Source organism: Argiope bruennichi, chromosome 2 (assembly GCF_947563725.1).
Source record: "Argiope bruennichi chromosome 2, qqArgBrue1.1, whole genome shotgun sequence".
In the NCBI taxonomy this organism is placed as follows: domain Eukaryota; kingdom Metazoa; phylum Arthropoda; class Arachnida; order Araneae; family Araneidae; genus Argiope; species Argiope bruennichi.
The window spans coordinates 70,211,693-70,237,590 of NC_079152.1; the positions used below are offsets into that span (position 1 = coordinate 70,211,693).

At 30.3% G+C, this 25,898-nt stretch overlaps 1 protein-coding gene across 3 annotated transcripts in view; it reads right to left on the reverse strand.

The window, feature by feature from the left end:
- Nucleotides 1–14,007: 14,007 nt before the first annotated feature.
- LOC129956458 (GATA zinc finger domain-containing protein 7-like) overlaps nt 14,008–25,898 on the reverse strand; it is an 89,958-nt gene continuing 78,067 nt past the window's right edge. For all 3 annotated transcript variants that reach the window (XM_056068356.1, XM_056068366.1, XM_056068347.1), the window contains exons 5-6: nt 22,379–22,511; nt 14,008–14,976 (exon numbers count right to left, since the gene is read on the reverse strand). In XM_056068356.1, the coding sequence (XP_055924331.1) occupies nt 14,633–14,976; nt 22,379–22,511 (477 nt within the window). In that variant the 3' untranslated portion in view covers nt 14,008–14,632. The remainder of the gene's footprint in view (nt 14,977–22,378; nt 22,512–25,898) is intronic.

Here is a 25,898-nt window from a genome sequence, read left to right on the forward strand (position 1 = left end):
AATATATTTAAGTCATTGCGTTTTTGAATTACCACGTTTTATTTTTCTGAAAGTACAAACCGACAGACAGTCTATCCTTTGATAAATTTGGCTGAAAATTCGATAGGTGTCTATTCTATCAATTATAAATCTGTATACCGAATTTCATCTATCTAGCTCTCTTCATTTTCATGTTAATTTATATTCGAACAGCCGGACTTCATTTGAACAGATTTTACTGAAAATTCGATAGAAATCTGCAAATTTAGTTATGTGACCAAATTGTATACCAAATTTCAATTTTCTAGCTCAAAGAGTTTTTGAGTAATCTTTGTCACAAATGGACACTTTCCAAAAATATGCTTTTCGATCTCAGGAAGCTCTAAAAGGTAGAGACTAGTCAAAATCTCGAGTTCTAATTTTTTTACTATTACTATATTTTCTCTGTACTACATATAAAAGAAAATAAAAATTACGCCAAGTTTGGCGAATTATTGCTTTAATAAATGAAAATTCCCTAATGTTTGGGAGCAATATCTATTCTAGAATCTTAATATAAAAATTTAACCTATAACTCAAATAAGCATTTATTAAAAAAATTAAAACTGGAAAAGTTTAAAATGTTTTATGTTCAACATTATGAAATCATTACAAATTAATTGATTTAGAGGTAAATTAAATTTTTTTATACATTATTCATTTGTTTCCAAGTAATATTGTCACTTGAACGATTTACCGACAACTAAACAGATTGTTTAAAGCCGCTGGGAGTAGCTGGCAGGGCTATAAATGAATTTTTTACTCTAGTTTTCAAACAAATTTTCATAAAAAAAGTCCCCGTGAATTTAGAATATCAGGACTAAAACTGCTTTAACACTAAATTATTCAAATCATTTTAAATTAAAATAAAATAATTTGTTGATAATGGAATATTATTCATTTAATTGATTATGTTATATTCCACTTGATAAATCCAGAGAAATAATGGTTTTTAGTATTATATTTGCTTGAAGTTTGTTTCCTTATATCCTATCAAGATAATTAAATATTTTTATTTATAAGTAAAAAATCATCACTAATAATTATGGTATTTTAGCAAATAATTATCTATACACATAAAACGTTAACGTATGTAACACAAAAATAGAATTATTACATATTGTCACTTTTACACTTGCAATTATTAAACATTTTTCTAATTAATGAAGCTGCAAAATTTTATTAGAAGTGTTTTGTTGAATTCTTAACAAAACACTTCATTCACTCAAAGAAAAGATGTAAATAAACTTAAAAAATAAGTATGAAAGTTTAATCAAGGGCTAGAATTGCTGAGAAGGGATTAAACATTGCCAGAAGGGTAATGGCTATGTCTTTCCTAAGGGAATCGATGACATTTCCAAAACGAAATGAAAATTCCACAAAAATGATTTATGCGTTATATTACAATTCGGAATATTATTTTTATTGACATCAATTTCAATTCTATTTTATAAAATAATTTTTTTTAAATGCAATGCATAATTTTTAATAATTAATTTTTAATATTATGATGAAAATCACACTCATCCAATAAAACATTTAACCGCGTCCGTTTGTCAATATAAATGCCAAAAATAACATAAAAAAATACTTTTTTTGGACATTAATTCAGAAGTAAGATTTTCAATTTTTATTTCGTAGTATAGTATATAGTTTTTTCGATATTCACGTTCCATATTATAAATTGTTTCGCTTTTAGATATTCACGTTCGATATTATAAATTGTTTTCAATTTAATTCAATTTTTTCCATATTATCAAATAACAAAGTCAATTAAAAATAATACGTATTATATTTAACAATCTAAAAAGTTGGACACCTAAGACAGCTAGTTTTTTTTATTACTTCAGTCAGTTTTCCTACAGTAAGCATTAATAAAATAATTTAATTAGGATAAATCATTAACATGTTGATTGAGGTAAAAATGTGTTGAAATACGAAACTAAATGGACTAATTATTACAAAAGGGGCCTTCATAATGTGGACTGAATACGGTCGCAAATTGTCAAAATGACCACCACTATCAAACACTCTAAGGTCTAAATTAAAAGTAGAAATATATAACAAAAATTGTTTCAATGTTTAATGACATCCCCGTAGGAAACTGGAATGGCTTAATAACATTAAAAAATATATTTATACCAAGATAATTATTTAAAAAAGCAGAACAATGCCAAATACAATAAACAATAAGGAAATGACATTAAAAAATTAAGAACAAGCCAATGCATCTAAATACACGATGTTTCGGTTTCTCAGATATAGTGTTTTTCCTATCTGTAAAATATACTATAAGTTCCAAAATTAAACTAGTGCACCTTATTTAATTCGTATAACATGAAGATGAATTAACTTTATATTATATTTTGTTGCCATTTAGTCACAATTTTATTATATTATATTTGTAATATTTTATACAAAACTGAATTCAAATTATTTTTCAATATCGTTTGCAAAAGATTCATTTGAACTATATTCTTTTCTAAGTATGGATCATAACATTAATTGCTCACAATATTTCATTTGGATTTTCAATGTAAAATATTAACAATTAAATAAAAATAGTGTTAAGTATAAAAAAATTAAAGTAAAACTGTTTAAAAATTAATTTGATTATAAAATGATTAGTTCGATTATTTTATTTCATAACATTTTCTGCAAAATTGGATTAATTTTATTGTTCAATATCGTCTGAAAATGTTTTATTAGAAGTGTATTCTTTTCTAAGCAATATATATAATTACACTTACATTATTATATTTGATTATTTATAATAACTGAATAAAAATAACTCAAGGCGCATCTTTAAATTCGAAAAATTAAGTCTAAAATTATTTAATATTTCTAAATAATTTCTACAGTTATTACAAGCATTAAAATAAAATATTACAATTTTTATAACGTATTTATATTTTATTCCTAAAATAATTATGTTCTTTTAAACTTTTTAAGTATAAAATATTCATACTTTTTTTTTTGAGTGAAAATATAATAATAGTATATTATATTATTATTAAAGTGATTATATTGATATATATTTCCTAATTAAATATTAAAAAAAAATGCTTTATAAGATCAAATAAAGATTTTAAAAAGCGCTCTGTATGAATTGTGCTAACTTTGCTCAATGAAAATATCAAACCGTTTTTGATATTTTCAGATTAATCGAAGACATACAATTAACCTTTATGTTCATTTTGTATAGTATACCATACATACATTTTTATAAAAATATACTACCACTATAAAATAAATATATATAAAATATATAAAAAATATAAAATATGCTACCTATATACATTTTTTTTTTTTTTTGCTTTTCTTCAAAAAAGCAATCTTGCCACGATAAGGGTTAATATACAAGTACTCTTTCTCCTTTTTTAAAACTATGTAATAAATCTAAATATTCTTAATTCATTCATCAATTTAGTACAATGCGTTAGATAAATCAGCGATTTAATATCAGTGGAATTTATTTTGAGTTTTCGATTTTATTATCTAAACATTAATTCTAAGTTTCATTGAATTCAAGTTCGTATACATCATTAAAATATAATTTGCTTATTTTTTAGGAAACAATCCTAGAGGATGTGCGCAACGTAATATCGGGGCACAATACAACAAAAGCAGATCTATGGTCACTGATCGAATCCGCCAATAGCATATCATTTAATAGCAGTAACAGTCAGTAAATTTGACTTCTGAAATAGTGCGAAATGTGTTTGGAACTCTAGGGAAATAGTACCTGCTTTTGTTTTAGTAAAAGGTCTTTATCTTCCATAATAAGCAAAAAATATATCTTACTATTAAATTACAGAGAAAAATATATTAAATTTTTAATAAAAAAATGCATTGTTCTTTTTGATGACTAAAAGCTTTTATTTTTTTTCTCCAGGATTTTGTACATGAAATTAATGTATCTTCAAAATGGCAGATATTTTTTTACTGTGTTATAACAACATATAAAACATTTAGTAACATTCAAGGGTATATTAAAGAGTTCCATGACTCTAAACATCTGATCTGGCTTTGCACAGGGTTACCACATAATAACACGACATTTGGTTTCCAACGATAGAGATCTGCTGTCTTAAAAAAGCATTGTGTAAAATGCCATTCATAAGCTAAAATCTGGAATATATCATATGATTGCTAGTTTTTGACTGTTTAAACAGCATTTTAGAAATGAACTTGATGATGAATTAAAAAAACTCCAAGTGTTAACATGCTTTATTAAGATTGCAAATCTGTATTGCTGCATGCTTAAATTTGCTGCCATCTGATGACATTCCTCAGAACCAACATGGAACACCTACTTGCTATGCATGAATTAAATAGGTAATTTTTTTTTTTTTCATATTAACATTGTTACAACGTTTATACTCCAAAATTCTGGAATTTTAGTGTTGACAATTCAGAGCTTTCAAGGAGATTCCAAACCTTTTTTTGCGTTAGGATACATCTGTATTGTAATGATAACATATGTTGCCATCATGCCAACGCACGTCATGAGAAATCCCCGATTTAATCTGGCTATTTTCCAGAAAGTTAAATGTGTTGGATTAAAATTAAATCTCGTAAAAGCAGCCAGGACTTCTTGGTACACAGGAATATCCATAGAAGCTCTTTCTTCTCTGATAAAATTATCCAATTGAAATATAGTTTTTGCCGACTTTTTGTAAATAGAATCTGCGATGAAGTTCATACCAATCAAAGCTACCGCAGCTCGTCCGAAAGAAAGTATGATAACAGTAATCATTTGGTCGGTGGTTGCTAAAAATGGATTTAAGATTGATACTATTCGTATGCAAAGTATCACGAGTATCATCAATAACCAAACAGCAACTGGCAAGGAGAAGATTTCATCTAGAAGTTGGACATGTCTTGACAACTGATCGAACTTCGAGCAGAATTTTCTTATTTCAAACAACCTCGAAGATCTTTCTTTGTTGGAAGATCGATATTTCAGATGCTGAAACCACTTCTCACAGGTTAAGCATAAAAGCAAGTACAGTGCAATTATAAAGGTCAGGAATCCTTGAATAAAAAAGCATTCCAAACATGCATCCAGCCTTAAAAGAGTCAGTTGTTGGGTCTCTGGTAAGTTTAGTGACATATAGTCTACGAGGTTTACTGCATGATGCTTGTTGTATTCTTTCTCAAAGGTAAATATGATGTTTTGGGCCACAAATATCGCAACAAATATCCATACCAATATAAAAGTTAAAAAAATGCTTCTCTGGTGTTTTTTCTTAGCTTTTTCGCTTAACAGGAAAGCCTCTGCTTCAATTATTTTCATAAATTCACGTACATTTTTCCGCTTCGTCATCAAAATATCGAACGTGACGACCGTCACCCAAACAGTGACGCTTTCACCCAAGGCATTTTCATGTGCTTTGTTCCGGAAATACCAGCTGACATCAAATAGAACCCAGAAGTGATAACAAGCGAACATTATGCATGTCCATGTTTTGGAAATGATACTGGAAAATGAATTAATTTTATCCTCACTTTCTAAGTCTAGTCCAAAAAGCCGAAATGTTATCAACAACAGGTAGAATGGATGTTTAGATTTCTGTCTACCAACTTCAGAAGAATTGTCAACTGTTACACTGGTTGAATATTCCATTGTCTTTTGGTCTTTTTCTTTAAAACCTGTTTAAGGATTATGATAGAAATATGTTATCCAAGTAGGGATTTTAATAAATAACTGAATATTCCACTGTTGCTTTCCAATCCAAAGTCAAATATTTGCAGTTTTGAGTTTAAAAAGTAGAAAGAAATAATTAAAAAAATTTTTATACACATCCAGATTCTAAAAATAGTCGAAAGTAAATTCTTATTGTTGTTGTATTTTAAATCCTGAGACAGAAAATTTTAAACGACTTCAAAAACAGTAGAATATTTCTTTCTACCTCTATACTGCTATCGAAAGTATCATTGGTTTTGAATGCTCACATGTTTGCAGAATTATCATCTTCTTCAAATGCTGAAATATTTCTTCAGATTCTTAAGTCCAGTAAGAATTGAATCGAACTTATTAATAAAAGTTTTCATATGTAATAGGCAAAGAAGTTTGTTCATTCATCTTAAGCGATGCGAAAACTTCATCAATTAAAAATTTTCTTTTCAAAGGTAATAAAAAAAATAGCTCATCAAATAAGCTGCATAAAATATCATTCAGAAAACTGTGTTAAAAAGCAGAGCCATCTGAATTCAAAGCTAAACACACAAAATATCTTTTACAAATAACGAAGATAATATTAAGGTTTCTTATCTACTGATTCAGAAGTTTCAAAGAATCAATCTTACAATTCTTATATATTTTATCCATTTTTGAGATCAATGAAAAGTGATTCTTAAGGAGCATGTTTATAGTACATGCACTCTGCTTTAAAAATTTCACTAAAAAGTGCTATGAAATCGATAACTTCTGTGTAATCTGAAATTATGAAACCTCCGGAAGTGGTACAGTAAAAGTATTTAAGCTTCTTACCAGTCCATCATATCACAGATTCTTAAGTATTGGTACATTCCTAAAAGTAGTCTTATTTTAGAAAGTTTCACACGGTTGGTAAAATCAACCAAAGATTATAAAAAATCTACAAAAATTTCAATTAGTTTCGTCAGTTCTTTAGCAGATTGAAAATTCCATCAGATATGATATGTAAGTTTAATAAAAAAACCAAGAGCATTAATTTTAAGAACACACATTTTCGAACGAGGAAATCATTCAAACAGAAGACTTAAATCCCTTTACACGCGCAACGAATAAATGAAAAACCAAAAATGTTCTATAGTCTTAGTTCTTATTTAATAAACTATCAAGCATTCATCTAAGCTGTCTTATGATTGGCTAAATATTTTTTTCTTCAGATTTTACTTCCAATAAGAGCACATTAATACTTAGAATCTTCAGAGGCTAAAGGTTATCTTTCTGCGTGCAAAATAATTGATGAGCAGTAAAACATTCGAAAGAATAAAATATTATCACCATAGAAAACAAGTTTCTAGTGAAAATGCTATTTCTTTTATATAGGAAATACATAATAGCTATTAAATATGCAATTATCTGGGAGGTAACCCGAAATGTATCAAATTAGATACAGAATGCCAAACAACTGGATCAAAATCAATATTATCGAACTCATTACTGTCATTTATCTTCATTAAAATCATCCATCTGGTGTTTTGTCAGACAATGAAAATGCCCAATTCTATCGATTTAATGATTCTCGGTATCACTGAACTCTTTTAGAGCTTTTTAGCATTGCGTTTTGGGATTTCGCGTTTAATGTCCGGGCCGAATAATGTTACTCACATCATTACATAATATTGTTACGAAGTGATAAAAACGTATCCCTGACATGCCGACCTTGGCGACAAAAGTTGGCGACTTGGCGGGAAATTTGGCGGTCTTCGCGACAAATGTTGGCGACCTTGGTGTCGAAAGGAATTTTCTAGAAGACTCCAGATGGTCCCAACATTATATCACCGAGACCAGTTTCTCCTTGAAACTTGGAGAAAGTTCTGGGACTTTCTCAAGATTACGCCACTTCCTGTAAATGACATCACTTCCTTTGGGAAGGCTATAAAAAAAAGCAAGCACTCGAGACCGAGAGGTCTTGGAGGATTAGACAACAAGAAAGCTGCTGAACTATAGCAATTAAATGTGCTGCGCTATTACAATTGATTAGCGGTATTTGTTGTAGAAGAAAAATTTTGTAACAATATCTTTGAAGTTGAAAGGTTTGATCATATGAACAATAAATCATAACAATATTTAAGTCAGTATATATATACGGATAGATATAAGTAAGTACTTTATTTCCTCTGCAGTTAAAATTAACATTATAATAAAATTAATATTCATTTTACTTTAATAGTCAACTGAAATTTATAAGCGTAAACTGAAAATAGAAATAAAGGGTCGTATCAACTGTCATGCATTAATGAAACGTTCACGCAATTTTATTTGATAATAGTCTCAACTAATAATGAAGAAGAATTTGTGCCTACATATGCGTCTGTCTATTGATGCATTACAGGCACATCATTAAACACAGAAATACAAAATTTGGCATAAATATACTTTGAGAGGTAAAAATAAGCACTTCCTTGAATTAAAAAAAAATTATTTTAGTTAACTAAAATTGAGATCACGCGACAGCTTAGGAAACTATAATAACACAAAAATAATGTTTACATCATTTTACAATTCAAAAAATTGTCCTTTTAAATATATAATTTAATTAATGTAATTTTTTTTCTTGAATATGATAAGTTTTTGAATAAATATGCATATATTTGCGTAATTTTCAGCAATGCATTTCAACCCATCTTCACTGTTTCTTTAAATATTCAATATTTATTTATTTGCCTTATTGAAAGCTGAAGAAAAAAGAATTCCGATTCTAATGAGCATATGGGGGTTATTTTATTGCAAGATCCAAGATTTGTTCATTCACCGTGAAGTTCACATTCAAAATCTGAAAGTGAATTACCAATACCGCGAAAGACAACATACAGTTAGAAGGTGAATAATATATTGAGTTACGTTTTTAATGTCATGGGACTTGACTCCATAAGGAAGATGTTTATGCACCCTATAAACGAAAGTGTTCATGACTGTTAAAATAACGCAACTTTAACCCTCTGACTGCATAATTTTTTTAAAAATCACTATTTAGATGCGTTGTTTGCAAATAAGTTCAAATGTTTTTCAAACGAAGTGATCTGAGGCTATATGTTACACGATAATAATATGATATAATAAAAATCTGTAATCGTAAAACTAAACACTCTAAACTGCGAAAAACGGGGTGGGGGATGTTGCAAAAGTAAATGGACTGATTGCAAACACGCGGAAATCGCGGGATAAGGAATTGGAGGGTTAATGAGTATCGTAATATGTTCCTAAAAATATTTTTACGAATCTATAACATTATTTTCTTGCAGTGACTTTCATCACTGAGGGATTAACATATATTCCTAATGTTTACCGGATCAATGAGCCAGATCTTTGCTACGAATTTGGAAAATACAGGTTTTAGTAAATGTACAAGTTTTGGTAGTATGTCTATCAGGGCTCGAGATCCGGAGATTCTTCTGGAAAATATCCTGTCCTCTATTTGTAACAACGTTACATGCGCAAAAAAGCTAAATCGAGTGCTACTAATGAATTTTCTCTTTGGATTGATTATCACAGAGCAAGTCCTCTACCTTCAACCTGGGCGTTACTACTGCTTCCTATATATGTTGAGTTTTTACTAAAATTGATTTTTCTGTAGGCCTTGTCTATGTTTTTGCTACATATTTTAATGTGGAATAAAGCCTGTTATCTATTTCTTTTGTTGGACGTCTCGCCGTACACCAAACCGAACAACTGCAGTTACATTTAGTTGACCGTATCAGGGGCATCAGATTATATTTTGGAGTATTAATTTAAATAAAACATAATCTCGGAAACCCAGTAAAGCTGTCAAAGACAGTTGGTATTGAAATAAATGAAATCAACCGTTCCCCCCCCCCATCAACTTTCTCTCTGCTTTATATAATGTACAGTCAAAAACATTTAATATTTTTTACAACGAAATGTTTTCGAATGACTTCATTGAAATTTTATAGAAGGCATTATAAATCAATGATTCTCCAAATAATTTTTTAAATACTCACATTCGATAAATTTAATGCGTTTTGACAATGATCTAAGAGCAAGCTATATTTGTTCAGTATTTTGAAATTTTAAAAATTTGTCTTTGTATCATTTTGATTGCTGCTTACTCTTTCGTGATTTCCACATAATTTTAAAAATTTATTTAAACTATATATTGAATAATGTGTACATAAATTTCTTATTATTTTCAGTGACCAAAAAGTTATTTTACAATATAAATTAACCTCCATCGTGTCCGTATGTCATAGCATCGAATTATCACTTCTCAGATTTAAAACTAAAGTTAAAAGCTTCAGATGCTTTAATTTGTTACAAAAATTACATGTAAGCCACGAATATTTCATGTAATCTATGATTCTTAATTGTATCAAAAGAATATTACACCTTCGCAATTATAGGTATTATCCAATAATGTGATAAAAAATTGAAAAAATCACTTTAAATGATGAAAAATATACACATTCTTCGTGAACTTAAATGGCAATGTGAAGATAAGCAAATGTAATTATTGAAAATGCGTTTAATTCTTCCATTCCGATAATGACAGTTTTAACTTTAATACTTGACAAATACTTTGCAGAAATTGCTTTAATTCCTTAATACAATTTACAAAAAATCAACTATGAAGTGCGTATGAAAAAGCATCTTATTTCCAGATTTAAGTCTTAAATTTGAAATTAATCTTCGACATTGTTATATGCTAAATATATATTTATAAGGGGTGCTCAAATGAAAAGGTGCGAAACGACACTGTGGGTATAAACGAACACTTTATTCAAAGTATACACCATAGGCCTGGACACAACGATCTTATTGATAAACGTGCCGAAGGATTCCTATGTTCCCAGAATTTCTGTTGCCATGACGAGACCCAGTCCTTCACAGCGTCCTTGAGTTCGGCATTCGAGTTGAAGCGCTTTCCTTTCAGATGTTTTTTCATTGGACGAAATGCATGAAAATCACAGGGCGATATGTCCGGACTGTAGGAAGGATGGTCGAGCTGTTCCCACTTGAACTTGGCCAGTTCAGCGTGTGTAACCCGCGTTATCATGGAGCAGAACCACACCCTCCGTGAGTAGCCCCGGTTTTTTTGTTCTTGATGGACCTGCGTAGTCTCCGGAGCGTCTCACAGTACACATCAAAGCAAACGGTTCTTCTGTGCTCGAGGAATTCAACAAGTAACGGATCTTGGAAGGTGAATTCAAGGACTGGGTCTCGTCACGGCCACAGGAATTCTGGGAACAAGGAATCCTTCGGCACGTTTATCAATGGGATCTTTGTGCTCAGGCCTATGGCGTATACTTTGAATAAAGTCTTCGTTTATACCCACAGCGCCGTTTCGTACCTTTTCATTTGAACACCCCTTGTAAATCATACATTTTTGGGTTATATTCATATATATATGGATAAACAAAATAAATATAATTCATATTCCTTCCTAAGCTTCTATATTAAGATGGTCTCAAGACCAAATATTTTTGATTATTATAATTATATATGTATGTAAATAGAGAGAGAATTCTTAATTAAACAGCATCTATTTAAAAATTATAAGGGGCGTTTCAGTTATAGTCATGAGGCAATTCGAAATTTTCATTTTTAATAGTATTCTTTATGGATTAAGCAAACATTTTCCTTGTGATATAGTATGTAGATTTTTTTTAACGTATTGATTAAATTTTTATTAAAGTTTGCACCTAAACGAAAGGGAAAAGAACTTAGGAATTTTTCAGAAAGGCTGGTGCACAGAATGACGAATTTTTCATAACTTTTCAGACGATAATTGATTTATTAGATTTTATATATAATTTTTATATCAAAGACAGTGTATTCATATATTATTTCATTTAAGAGATGTTAGTAATGCGAGTCAAATTACCAGAATTACACCACACCGCCATCCCCCCCCAAAAAAAGCGTATTTACAAAATATACTCCATAAATTGACAAGGAAAAAAAATGCAAGTAAAATTTATGAAATGCTAACTTATTGAAACTATTAAAAAACACTGTATTTAAAAAAGCAAAATGAAAACGCCTGCTTATTTAAAACAATCCAAAGAAAAAAAAATATCAAATATGAAAGATAAAAGACTACTGTGAGGCGGATTTTCAATTAAGCATATTAAGTGGTTGTCTAGGACCACTAGGTCAAGAGAAGACCAAACAAGTTCGATTAAAAAGTTTTGCTTTCAAATGGGTAAAAAACACACATTTTATGAATTATAAAATATTTGGATAATGAAAGTGATCAGGTTCCTAGTATCGTCCTGAACCTGATTTTTAAGGATCTGATTTTATTAACTGAGTAATGGAACTACTCAGTTAATTAAACTGGACCTCTGTTTCATTATTATTGCATTTAAATCTAGAGTCATAATGGTTAAGTAAAAGGATATATATTCAAAAATTTAATAAATTTAAAAGGTTTAATTTAAAATAACGATATGTTAAAAATCTGTTGAAATGAGAAATTAAATTGGCCATCTTATCAAAAGTGAGGCCCAATATTGTGCACTGCATAGGATCGCAAAAATGCCTAAATCTACTTTTGCCTATAATGAAATAAAATAATAATCCGGTTTAAAGACTTTATATCAATGAACATTTTCAGATAAGGATTTTTTTTTTTTCCGTCCAACACCTGACTTCAAGTAACCCAAGAAATCCCATGAAATCCACGTTTGGGAAGAACAAATATTAACAATTTGCACTTGAATGGTGACTCTCACTCACTATTAAAGACAGTGAATCATTTTGGCATTTTATTTGTTTATTTTTTAAATTTTAATTGTTAAAAATACCTGCAAAATGGTAAGAAGATGTGGAAAATAATTCGGTAAAATATAAATAAAAACAATTATATATGTATATATTTATTTTTCGTAGCAGTGAACAAGTCCTCGTCTTAAGTGAATAAATATGCATCGAATTACTTTTCCAAGTGCAAAGAGTTAATATTTAAAAATTCAAATACAGTAAAACAGTTTTAAAAAATTCAATTATAATCTTGTAAAATTATATAAGGTGAAAATACGAACAAAAACATATGAAACGTTTTCAAACATGTACAGTAATTAAATAGTAAATATATAGCTTACCCTTGAATCTAGGTTGCGAAAATTCATATTTGAAAAATGGCGCGCATAAGACGGAAACACCCACAATATTAGTTCAGAGCGAATCGTCATCATCTAACTCAAGTCTGAAAAATCCAGCGCCATCTATTAACTTAAAATAAATCCAAAAGAGAAAAAGTGAAAAATAAGCTAAGTAAAAGCCGAAGAAAACCCTAAAAATTAGGTTGCTTTTGTTCTTTAATTAGTGAAAAGAACTTTTCAAATACTAATAATTTTTAAGCTTTTAGAAAATTAATTACTATATAAATTTTTAAGAAGATTGTTTCTTTTCTCTATATAAGAAACTTTATTATTCTATTTTTTTAAAATCCTGTTAAATAACAAAAAGAAAAAAAAATTGAAAAATGAAACAATTTCTGAAAATTTTGATATTAGAAAGAATAAAAAATACTTGGGTTTAATGACCTTGGAATCAAACGATTCTCTTATAACAAAAACACTTACCTATGTTTTTCTGTTAGAAATCAATTTTAATATCAAAGTAGGTTCCTTTTCACTTGTTTTTAATAATTTCATTTAATTTTAAATCTTTTAAATAAAAATTAATTATGAAATCCTAATTACCTACTTTTGACAAAAATAAGGTATCTATATATCTGAATTCATTTATTAAATTATATTTAAAAATTTTATTTGCACAGAAAAGGTAGAAAATATTAGCCAAAGCCCTCTTTGAAAAACGGCCTTTTAATTAGTATTTCTCTCAATTATTTATAAAAACTGATACTTTTATAAAGATAATTTTTCAAAATATTAACTTACATAATTCAACCCAATTAATTTTTTACCAATAATATCCTTATTTAAATACTCGCTATATATTATAATACACATTTCTATTAATTTTTCGTGTAATAAAATAGTTGAAAATTTTTCAAAACCAATAATTTTATGTTTACTGAAATTGACATCGTTTAAAAATTCCAAAATTTCTCTGGAGCTTTTAACTATGAAGGTATCCTCATTTCTAGTTTAGTTTCATGTACAAACAGACAATTTTCTGTAGAGTGAGAGCATTTATCGTCGGTAACATATATCATGATTTATATATGCTGATTAAGTTTTTATTAAAATTAGCACTTATATGTAAGTGAAAAGGAAATTAAGAAATTTTCAGAAATGCTTATAACATACACAAATGAGATTATTCATTTCAATATGATAATTTATTTTTTATTACATTTTAAATTTGTTTTTTACATCGAAATGAATATATTATTACATTAATTCGCTGTAGGTATTCTGGAAATGTGAACCAAACCACTAGTTACATCATTTATAAAGATCACAGTACACAGTTACATCAATAAAGCAAGTTCCATAATGTCATTTGTTATACGAGCAGAGTTTTTATACATATCTTAATAGATATCTGTTATCTTACAACATATAAAGCATATAATCAAAATAAAGACTATTTATATATTGATAAAAATTACAATTTCCAAACATAGTATACAAAATCTTTAGTTTAATAAGTTATTATATCTTGTTTTAAAAATTTTCAAAACAATATCGAAATAAAAACAATTTTTAGATTAATGATTCAAAATATAATCTATAGAATTTTTAAAAAAATATATTGTATAATTTCGTCTTAAAACTTTTTCATAAAACAAAATGCGATAGATAAGAATGTGAGATTTTATTAAAGGACGGCTGCTTAGTTCTTCAGCTTTAACAGTGTCTTTCTGGTTCATGGTCAAAAATAAGGCACTTTCAGTTTTTCTGTCCATTTCTTGCAAACAAAATCTAAAAAATAATTATCTCGTTGTGAAAGGCGAAATTGGTTTGAGAATCAGTGAAGAATGGTTTCATTTTCAAAACCTCCGGGACTTTCCAATGACTGTCCATGCAACGCCATCCTGTGCGGAGAAACAGGATAGTCATTGTTGGAGTCCGGCCTCGGAGAGGACAGTCCGGGTTCGGGGCTGTCTCCGGTCTGGCTCTGTGTTAAGAGGAACGGCAAGGCGTTGTGCTGGCCAAGTGAATGCTGTATGATTGTTGTTTTGGAATCTTTGGCACTGGTGAACATGGGCAGAGTTCTCGGGGTAGAAGCAGGTGGGTTTGGGTAGACATAGAAGTTGTGCCCCAACATATTTGCTTCTGAATACTTAGGAGACAGACTGAAGCCGGAATCATCTGAAAATAATTAAAAATTAAGAAACTTTAATATTTTTTTATAATAAATACAAACTGTCATGTTTTCCAATGTGATATCCACCAGGAAAATAAAAGGAACAAATATCTACGCTAACAATCATAAACCATGTTCTACGTGCAAATTTATGTGAGGGAAGAAAATATAATGCCAACTGTGGAAGGCACCATACAATCTGGATCTGTAGACAGCACACAAGTAAACTTTATTTGTTGGGAATGAGTAGTATCAATTTGCTAATAATACATTATTACAAGCCATGAACATTCCAATAGAAATACAACCTCACAACACATGACATCATATGTGATTCTATGTATCTTATGGCTATAGAAAGAGCTCTACGTATTTAACTATGAATTTTAAATGCAAAATTTCATTACACTTAATTCCGATTTCTGGTGCTTTAAACTAAATTATATTTAGATTCATCGATTACTTTTAAGTATAGTAGTGTGGTGAATAGCTTATAAGCCAGTTAACAGCTACGTTAACCGAGCAATTGCTTTTGTATCGTAGTCATGTTACTGGGCTGCGAACCACAAGATCCCAGGTTCTATCTTCGCTCATACCCATTCGCCACATTGGTGACCTCGGACAATGCACCTTCAACCTTCGTACAGCTGTTGTGGCGCCATCTACCCACAGCAACCAGAGTCGTCAGATTCACTTGACGCAGCAACCACTCACTCACCCACACACGCTTTGCCATAACGCTTGGCGCTACTCAAATGGGTACAGGAGCATTAGAACCAACAGCTAATACATCACCACTCAACAATCCTATCGTTCGACTCACTGGAGGGAGAGTCTGTGGTGAATTGCATATAAGACAGTTAACACCTACGCTGCCCAAGCAATTGCTTTTGTATCGTGGTCATGTTACTGGGCTACGAACCACAAGGTCTCAGATTCTATCCTCGCGCATAACAATTCACCTTAGTATTATCATATATGGAATTTTTGGTGGAATGATATAATTTTCTAAACCTTTTGTTATACATTCAATTTGAATTGTCGCTAAAAATAGTAAGAAAAGCATTTTATAAACGGATATGCACTGCCCATTTAAAAATATCGAAGCATTGAACCACAAGGATCAAATAAAAACCACAATAGAATTGTTGCATTGAAATTGAAAAATTTACGGGCTCACAGAGAATAAACTAGTCTTTTAGACGTCCAACAACCTTCTTTAAACTTCTTCGCCACGCACGCTAAGAAAGGCATTTGGACTTGACGGATTAAATATGTATTAGCACTATTTGCAAAGCAGTTTAATTGGTGAAATCCAGATTCGAATTTGGAACCATCCAGTTCTGAAGCCAGAGCCTTGCTATTAATCCTCGGTATCCTCGCAATAAGCCATAAAAATGTATATTGATAATTATAATTTAATGTTTACCCTAACATGTTCCCAATGATACTCGAGAATTACAGAATATATTGTAATCCAAATTAGAAATAAATAAATATAAAGTTTAACAACAAACATGAATTAAATGGAATAAAAAGAAGGAAATAAATAATTTGGCCTAAAGATTTTATCAAGCGACAATCTCAGACAGGGTTTAAACCAGAGATTTTTTCTGTGAGGGATTTGATTTTCGTCCAAGTATTAATCTCTCGTGACCCGAAAATCCCAAGAAATTGAGATTTTTGAAACAAGAATTAATATCAATAAAGCAGACAATAAATTACAGAATTATGATAAGCAAAATATTATTTCAAAATTCAAATCTTAGCAAAATTGAATCGAACCGAAAGATTGCAAAACCACTATTCAAATTATCAACCAAAAAAACATCAATAAAATATAAAAGCGAAGAACATACCAGTTAAAAGCAAAAATAATCCAAAAACTTTTATAAAGAAAATTAAACTTGTCACTGCAGACAATTTAATTCATGCTTGTTTTTAAATTTAATATTTATTTATTTCAAATCTGGATAAGTTCATTTGTGTTTTAGATGTAGTAGCACTAGGGCGCTCTAAATACAATGTATCTTTCTTTTAATAATTTCCTCAGGAAATATTTACTTTTGAGTTAGTTTTATAAAAATGTGCTTTAATTTTTGGTTAGTAATATCTCAGAATATATTTTAAGTGAATCTGATACAATATCATGCTTTTTTTTATGGACATTTCGAAAGGGTCAAGAAAGTAAAGTATAAAAATTCAAGCAATTCTACATATCAAAAAGTAAATTGAAAAACAAATATGTATCTTAATCATTCTTATTATAAATACTTTTATTTTACGGAAAGACTTCATTAATGTCCTCGATTAGGTCAATTCATGGATATGCCATAAATCCAAAATATTCCATACAAATTGAAAATTTAGGGTCGTCTTGGTTTAAATTTTCAAATTCGCATCTTATTGCTATATGTTTGTATAGCATACCCAATCTAAAACCTGATCATGCAACTAATGTCACTTGATGAACGGTTAGTTCATATGATATTAGTCATACGAATTAGCTTCACTTCAAATACAAAATAAAAAATAGGGCTTAATGGCATTAAATTTCTTATATATCTCAATAAAGTACAATAAACACGGATCGAAAGCGAGTTTTTTGAGCCAGACATTAAGAAAGGGCCATTATGATCACTGATTTCCTTCTCTATCAGACATTAGAAATAAATTTCATCAATGGTGATATTTATATAGAGAGAGGATTTGATTTCAGAGGTAACGGTAGCAAATGGAAAAATAAGGAGGAAATAACGCGCGAGTACTTATCAGGAGTTTTAGCGAAAGATTTTAGAAAGTAAATACTAATATATTCTAAAAATAATGTTGAGATTTCTACACGAATAATTTTTAAGTGCATTTTCACCTCATTTAATTCTAGAAACCTTCCCATATTTTGCTTACTATCGCTGTTTAATTTACAGTTATCATCATTTTTGTTTGTTTGTAATTTAAAAGGCACAAAAACGTAAAAATATCTTTAGAATTAAATTTTGTTTCGGGTTTGGTGTGGATTCATATGATCCTGAAATTGCGCAACTCACACATCTCTAAATTTGAATAAGTCTTTCGAGAAATGAAATAGAAGAAAGGAAAGAAAGGGGTAAAATATGATAAAAATATTTTAAATAAAAAATGGTTTTTACTTAAACAGATAGGATTTAAATAGTATTTGAGAATGTGTAACAAAAGTTTTAGTATAAAAAAATCACACCATTATTTATAATAAATACCAAATAATCCTTGAGTCCGATGTAACAGTCGCATTACTCTATCTTCTCTTTTGGATAATAGATGGCGGTGCTTGATTAGGTACGCATCCTATAGTGCACTGTGATTGTTATTATAAGGAAATGAGATGCTGTTCTGTTGAGGTGCGCACATTAATGTCTTGCCTTTCATGTTTTGTGTGAAATGTGATCATTAAAGAAATGTTCCTGACAACATACGTCCTCTTGTTTCCACTGCACGGATCATAATGATTTTCATTCCACCACGCCATTATAATACTTTAAGGCTAGCGTGCTCGTTGTAAAATAAGTGATAGGGATGTAAAAACCATTCGTTATATTAAAAAAATAAAGAAACGAACTAATACTATAAAAAGTTGTTATAATTTCTATTAATTTTTTCAATTTTTCTGTAAATTATTAAATAAAATACAGAAATAGTCAAAATCGTTAAGCATCGAATGCAAAGATCAAGCTAGGCTAAGACAAGACAGATAAATCAAGCGTAAAATAAAATTATGCAGCCATATTTCGAACTAAAAGTTCAAATTTTTTTTTTCGTTCAGCTAATAGCAATGGCTGTCATCAGTCTGACGGTGCTGTTACGCCTTTTAAAGGATGGGAATTAGCATTAGTTTCACCGCTTCCTACATGTCAGGGACCAGAACCAATCGATAAGGTTTGAGTGGTTGTTGATAACTATGGAAGTCCTTGGACATAAATATTATTTTTAAAGGTTAACATTTAGAAGTGTAGATGCTTTCGCCCGAATATGTCTCGGGACAATTCGACGCGATTTTGTTTCATGCACTTGATTTTTTATTTTCTGCCATTCATTGGATTAGTTTCTTCGTTTCAAAAGCGTACTGGGTCATGACAAATTGGATAGCGAAAGACGTTACATCAAGTACTTCTGCCTGTTTCTTCAATAATAGAAACACAATCAAAAAATAATCTTATTTTGAAACATTACATTCAAATTTGCCGAATATTTCAAGCTAGATTTTTTTTTTTGATTAATTCTCAATCCAAGCACTTTATTTTTACTTTCTCATGTACGAAGCATATTATAATTGTCAGAAACAAACGAACTTAAGATTTTGATTAATCTCCATATTTCAGACCCCCCCCCAGAGTTTGAAAAACAGATTCCTGGCATTTTGTTTGCTTGTGAACAAGATAAATAAAAAAAATGTTTTGAACTAAATGGATGAAATCTGATATACAGTCTTTTACACTAAATTTATAAATTTCTATATTAAATTTTGAACGAAATCCATTCAGAAGAAGTCTGTCTGTTCGGCTACCTTAATAATATAACTTAGCATGATAACTATAAAGCGGATAGAGCTAGATGGATAAAATCTGGTACACAGATTTACTATCTAAAATGTAGATACCTGTCAAAATTGGAACCAAATCCTTCAAGGATTTGAATTTCTGTCTATTTGTACTTTCATAAGCATGCACATTCAATAACTGAGATACGCAGTGAAATTTGTTATGTGATCTTTTGACTACAATTGTAGTTTTGTGTGAAATTTTAGTTTCAAATGATTGGAAATAATATAGTTTGGAATAACTGGTTGCCTCTTTAACACAAATTTGATTGTCGCGTATTATGAACTGCATGTTACGGACTAATCGCCAAAAGAAATAGGCCAAGGATCACATGATATATTTAGTTAATATGCTAAATTCATGCCAAAGATTAATATTTCGTAATTATTGCTCGCCAGTGCCATGCAAGGTATTTGTAGTCTCACTCAAGCTCCACAATTTTATGCAAGGAAAGGAAAACGGGGGGGGGGGGCACTTTTATTAGAATATCTGCGAGAAAGTTTTGGACTGAGTACTTTTGCTGGTTTTCCGTCAATTTTGATTTCTTATAAGAGACCTAAATGAATATTTTTGAACATAATTAAAAGCATGAAAAATCTTTGCAGATAAAAAGGCAAAGAATAAGGATAATAATAGTAATAATAAAAAACAAAACCTTTTAATGATGATGATGTCGTGTCCGCGTTACCACGGAAAGAGGGTGCAGTAGCTTCTGAGGGTAAAGACCCCTGAGCACCCGAGGGCAGAAGTCTGACTTCTAGCTCATATGAAGATGAAACGCATACATTCGCTTGCACAATCCCTTTTTACAGGGGGGCACATTCACGCACCTCACAGATAGAACAACAACCCTGCCCGAACCGGGATTCGAACCCGGAACGCCCAGATCACGGGGATCACCCAATGCCAGGACGCCGGCCACAAAACATTTTAAACAGCCTTTATAGAATTTGTAAATTTTTGTTATATCCATATTTGTGTGACTATTATCTTATTTTTTATTTACTGAAATCAATGCTTTACTTTTTTATATAGTTTTTTTTTTTTTGTTTACATTCATTTTCCCCACAGATAAGCCTTTCCTTTTCCCCATATTTGCTTCTTTCTTAGATTATATTCTAAATGCTTAATAGAATTGTGAACTAATTCCAACATATACATTTCAAAACTGTTTTTGCAAAAAATAACAGAAGAGAATTAAAATAACATTTTTTTTTAAAATTATGATTGGCCTGCATTAGTCCTTGCTCAATACGAAAACAATAAATCAATCTAAATTATTTATAGTGCAATTGTTCAAAGGCGTCGATTGTTCAACGAATTAGAGTCGCTTCATTTCGGCACGCCACACTACACACAGTTTACAACACACACTTAATTCTTACTAAAAAACTGGCCTGTTTCAATACTCTTTAGCTTCTTTTCATAGAGAGAGTCATTACTAGAAGAAAAGGGCGGAGAACTTTAGTATTAAACAATCAAAACAATCATATATCAAAAGTACCAATCTTATAAATAGCTAATACGAAAATGTAATTTTTAAATCTTTCTCTTATATACCTTAAAAAATAAAATTATGTTGCAAAAACTTCAATATCATAATGCAGTCTTTTTTATAAAACACTTTGTATCTGATGCAATTTTCTATTTCTGAACCTTTAATGAAACTTTGAAATTGTGTTTTGTTAAAAATAACAAGAACAACAAATCTTATCTATTGATCGCGAATTTTTACAGTTGTACCGAGTAAACAGAGGTTGCGAAATTGTGCTTAGTATTAGAAACAGAAATAAAAAATTCATACCCCTACCCAAAATAAGCTGTGTTGAAATGACAAATCAGACTCATTATTAGAGTTTGTTAGAGGATTTTATTTTTATTTGTCAGGGCAAGAACATTGGTCAGGCATAAACGGTTATTCAGAATTCCAAATTTTAAAGATCTGCAAACAAGCAAGAAAAGTTTTTTTTTATAGAGTATTTAGTTGAGGATAAGAAGCTTCCGGCATAGTGGTTGATTCTCGCCAACCTGGTGGGTACAGGAAAAGGCGGGGGTCGGCTCCTCCCGTCGATGACGGGATGTACTTCCCAAGGGAAGGGTTGTACAGTGGCCCTTGAGGGCCCTTAAGCCCTTTTCCAATGACCCGTGCACGTCTGGAGACAGGCACACTTTCCCCTCTTTTCTCTCTCCTGATTTTCCAGAGTTCTTTGATGTCTGTTAAGTTTATTGACAATTTGCGGGTAACTGCTGACTGACATCCACAGGCGAGAATGGTCATACAATGGGTCAGTTGACGATCATCAGAACGCGGCTTTAGGACTCAACCAAGTTCCCGCCAGTGTTGGTGTTGTAGCGGTCCGGTCATTCAAATTATTCCATGTACCTTCGGGCAGGTCGGAGTAGCCGGTTACAGGTTTATTCCCATACAGATTCATAATGAAGTAATAAGCGTTTATTTCAGCATATTTATGCATTCTATGTTAAAGCAAGCATTGCATGTCTTGTAGTCCAGTGCTTAATTTGCTTGCAAAATGGCAAAGTTAATTGACGACGAAAATTGGGGAAATCGATTGTTGAGATTGGGAAGTTTGTCTAATTTATAATTTATAATATCTTTCTAAAGTGAAGGCGAAGGAATCAGACAATCGTTGATCTACGGGACATGATCTTTCAGAAGAAAGAAAGATTTGCAAAAGAGCTAACTTAGATATTTTATTTAGAGGCAATGACTGGAGAACCCAATTAAAGGTTATTTCCACTTTTCACCCGATTTTATAAGAAAAATTCCCAATTTTATTTGAGAAATCAAATCATACAAGAAACAAGAATTTACCAGTTACTTCTTGCTTGATGGCTGGCCAGGGTTGTTTAGGGCTGTTGTCACGTTCCCCCCGCATTTCTGATGCCTTTGGCTTCCTCTTCCTCCTTTGGATGTTATCTTTCTTCATGGTCAGAGGGCGATTCAACTAAGGAGGAAAAGTGAAAACTTTTGCATAAAAAAAAGAGTTAATTAAGTACTAGCCGCATTAAGTGACCAACTTGTTCGTCTAGATTATTGACTTATTAAACGATTCATTTGGAACAATTAAATCATACAGACTATCTATTTGGTGATGGTTAAGCGTGTTTTAGCGTTTGTTAAACTTTCTTCTTGACGTCTATTTCTTTATTTCTGTTACATCTTGTTTCATCTGATTTAATGGAATGCCGGCCTACTACAAAACATTTATTATAATATTTTGTAATTTTATTATTCAAAAAAAAATTGAATCAAGAGCAATAATAAAACATCCAGTGAAACAGTCTGAAATGTCCACATAGTGATTTGTTTATATTTCGTCGTTGCTATTCAGAATAAGTAATAAGAATGATATATATATATATATATATATATATATATATATATATATAGAGAGAGAGAGAGAGAGAGAGAGAGAGAGAGAGAGTGAATAAGACCTCGATTATCCGAGTTCAATATGATAGGATAATCGAAAATTCGATTAATAATATTAGAATTTTAAACCAAATTTTTAAACCAAAATAATCATTTTTTCTTTCAATAAAAAGTCAAAATTATTTATCTTAAATTGTTAAATTAAAGCAGAAATGAATAGCATGTATTAACTCTTTAACAAATTTTTATGAAATTTTTTACTTCTTCAAGAATATGCATAGAATTTGATGCTCCACTATAGAAGTGCTAAAAAAATTGAACTGCAGTTATCCTTTTTTCTCCTCTAAATAATTTCTTGAGTTATAAAGAACCATTTCCCGTCTTTCATAAGCGTTCTCACCTTGAAAACCAATTTCAAACCAACTTTAATACCTTTTTCTACAGAATTCTGTAAATAATGAAAAACGAAGTTCGATTTGTACGATCGTTTCGAGTGAGAAAGATTTTGGTTAATATAGGTCCGTATAATAGAAGTTTACATTAACAAACTGAATTCATAAAGAGAAATGCTTTAATTACCTATAATATGTCTAATATAAAATATTTTCCGTTCTGAAGTCTGTACTTATTGGATGCTTTGTACTGGAATAATTAATTTCCCAACAGTTTATCCCAAGATTTGGTAAGATTAATGAGTTTTTTTTATCATTACAGATTTTGATTATATCATGATACTATCTGTTAGGCATATAAATAACAATTCGCTCTATTTTAAAAATATTTGAACTTGTTTGCAGACGTTGCATCCAAGCAGTGACTTTAAAAAAAATCAAAAGTTTGAAAGTTAATGTATTTTTTCCTGAGAAAGTTTTATAATTAAAATTTTTGTTTTTCTTTTAGTGTTACAACCAAAACCATAGTACTCTCATGATAGAATCTCGGCATAACGATCAGAGAATCGCGGGTTTGAGACCCGAATCTTTCAAAGATTCTGATGCTTGCTAAACCAATAACAATCAAGCATCCTCTGTTGACCCCTTCGCATACGATGACGTGTCTGATACGCACATTGAAGGAATGAATTTTTTAGTTTTTATGTCTGCAATCAAGCGGTAAAATTGTATTTAAAAATGCAAAAATCATTTAGAAACGCTTCAGTATCTCAAATACTCTTTATAATATTGTAAGAATCAAAATAACAATAAATGCCCAAAATAGGATGTGTTATCTAATTAGAAAGTTCAATAAATCAGATGTTAATAAATATGTTAAGGGGTTAATGTGGTGTGGAAGTTGGAAGAGAGCGATGATAACTCGGAGTCCTCATTGCTTTGCTATGTTCAAAATCCATTTTAAAATAGTGTTATTGTTGTCTTAAAGCGTAATATCTAACTAAACTAAAATCATTACTGCTGAATGATTTTTTTTTACGATTGAAAGAGCTTAATTGCAGTTTCTGTATCAGCAAACACGAACAAATATGTTGTTGCATATTTGCCGTGGTGACAAACCTTAAAATATAATTCAGTTTTCTAAGAATTCATATTTTGATCCCGTAATATTGTTTAAAAATAGAAAAGATTTAGTTAAAACAATAGAAAATACGATCTATGATCTTTTAAAGTTGCCTATGTGGTTATATATTTTTTCAATACTTTTAATCAGAGAAAAATTAGCAATAGCATTTGGGATTTATCAATGAAATTGCAGAAAAAGAATGAAACTGCAGGTGAAATGGTTAAAAGAAAAACAAATTAATTCCGCGAGGGATGTAAAGTTACAAAATATTCATTCGTAACGTAATATTTGCAGATAAAACAAACTGTATTGGTGCAACATCCAAATTCAGGAAGATCCATCTGTCCATCTGTCAGACTGCTCGAATTAAAGCGAACACAATTATAAAATGTATGGAAACAGAGGAATCAAACTCGGTACATAGTTTTAGCATATCCATATGAAAGTGTCAAATTTTGAACCTCAGGGGGGGGGGGTAATGAAGGGTTGATCGTTAATCGTTCTATACATTGGCATATATGCAAATGTGATAATTCAAAAATACAACGAACTTATATGAATAAAATTTGGTACGTAATGTTATTAAAATTGTTATGAAACCAAATTTTGGTTTCATTATGTGGCTTTCAAGAGAGTACGCGAGAAAGTTTCGAAAAGACCAATCACAATGGTTTTAAACATGGTACGTGTAATGATTCATGTATCAAACTAATAAAAATCATTTATCAATAAAATCCCTCCTCTCTAACTAAATATATTTGCTTAAATTTATTTTGTCACTGTACAGTATTATGATTGTTACATTATCTGGAATTGCTCAAATGCTGAAAATATTCTAGTAGTTAATGTTCGCAATTTGAATAGATGGATTTTATTGACGGGAAAAAGGGCCTTTTGATAGAGATATGAGATAAAGTAAGATGTTATATGAATATCTCTAATGATGTTACTCATTGTAACTGTGATATCATGAGAATTTATACCAGAAATACACATTGATATAACATGACTCCTAATTTATAAAAGATCAAAAATAGCTTGCATGCATATGTAATTAATATATTACTCACAAATATTCATTGGAGAATATTTCAAAAGGAATAATTAAGTGATTAAAAAAAGAAAAGCATTTGATCTTTTTGATGAAACAAAAAAAGGAGCAAACGACAGGTCAAAGGAAATTGTTCGATTATGCAAATGCGATTCAAAACTCAATTATCACGATTGAATAGCAAATGACATATTGATAGCGTTGAACCGAAGTAAGTTAAATGAGATTGCCACACATTGACTGCTCATTAGTGCGTTCAGTCATTCAAGACTGTCACAATAGACAGTGACGATACATGGACAAGATAAGAATATCTGGTAATTCTTGTAAGATCCTTTACAATATTTGCTTCAGGGCAAGTTCCAGCTCAAGAAGTACTACGACAGCTTA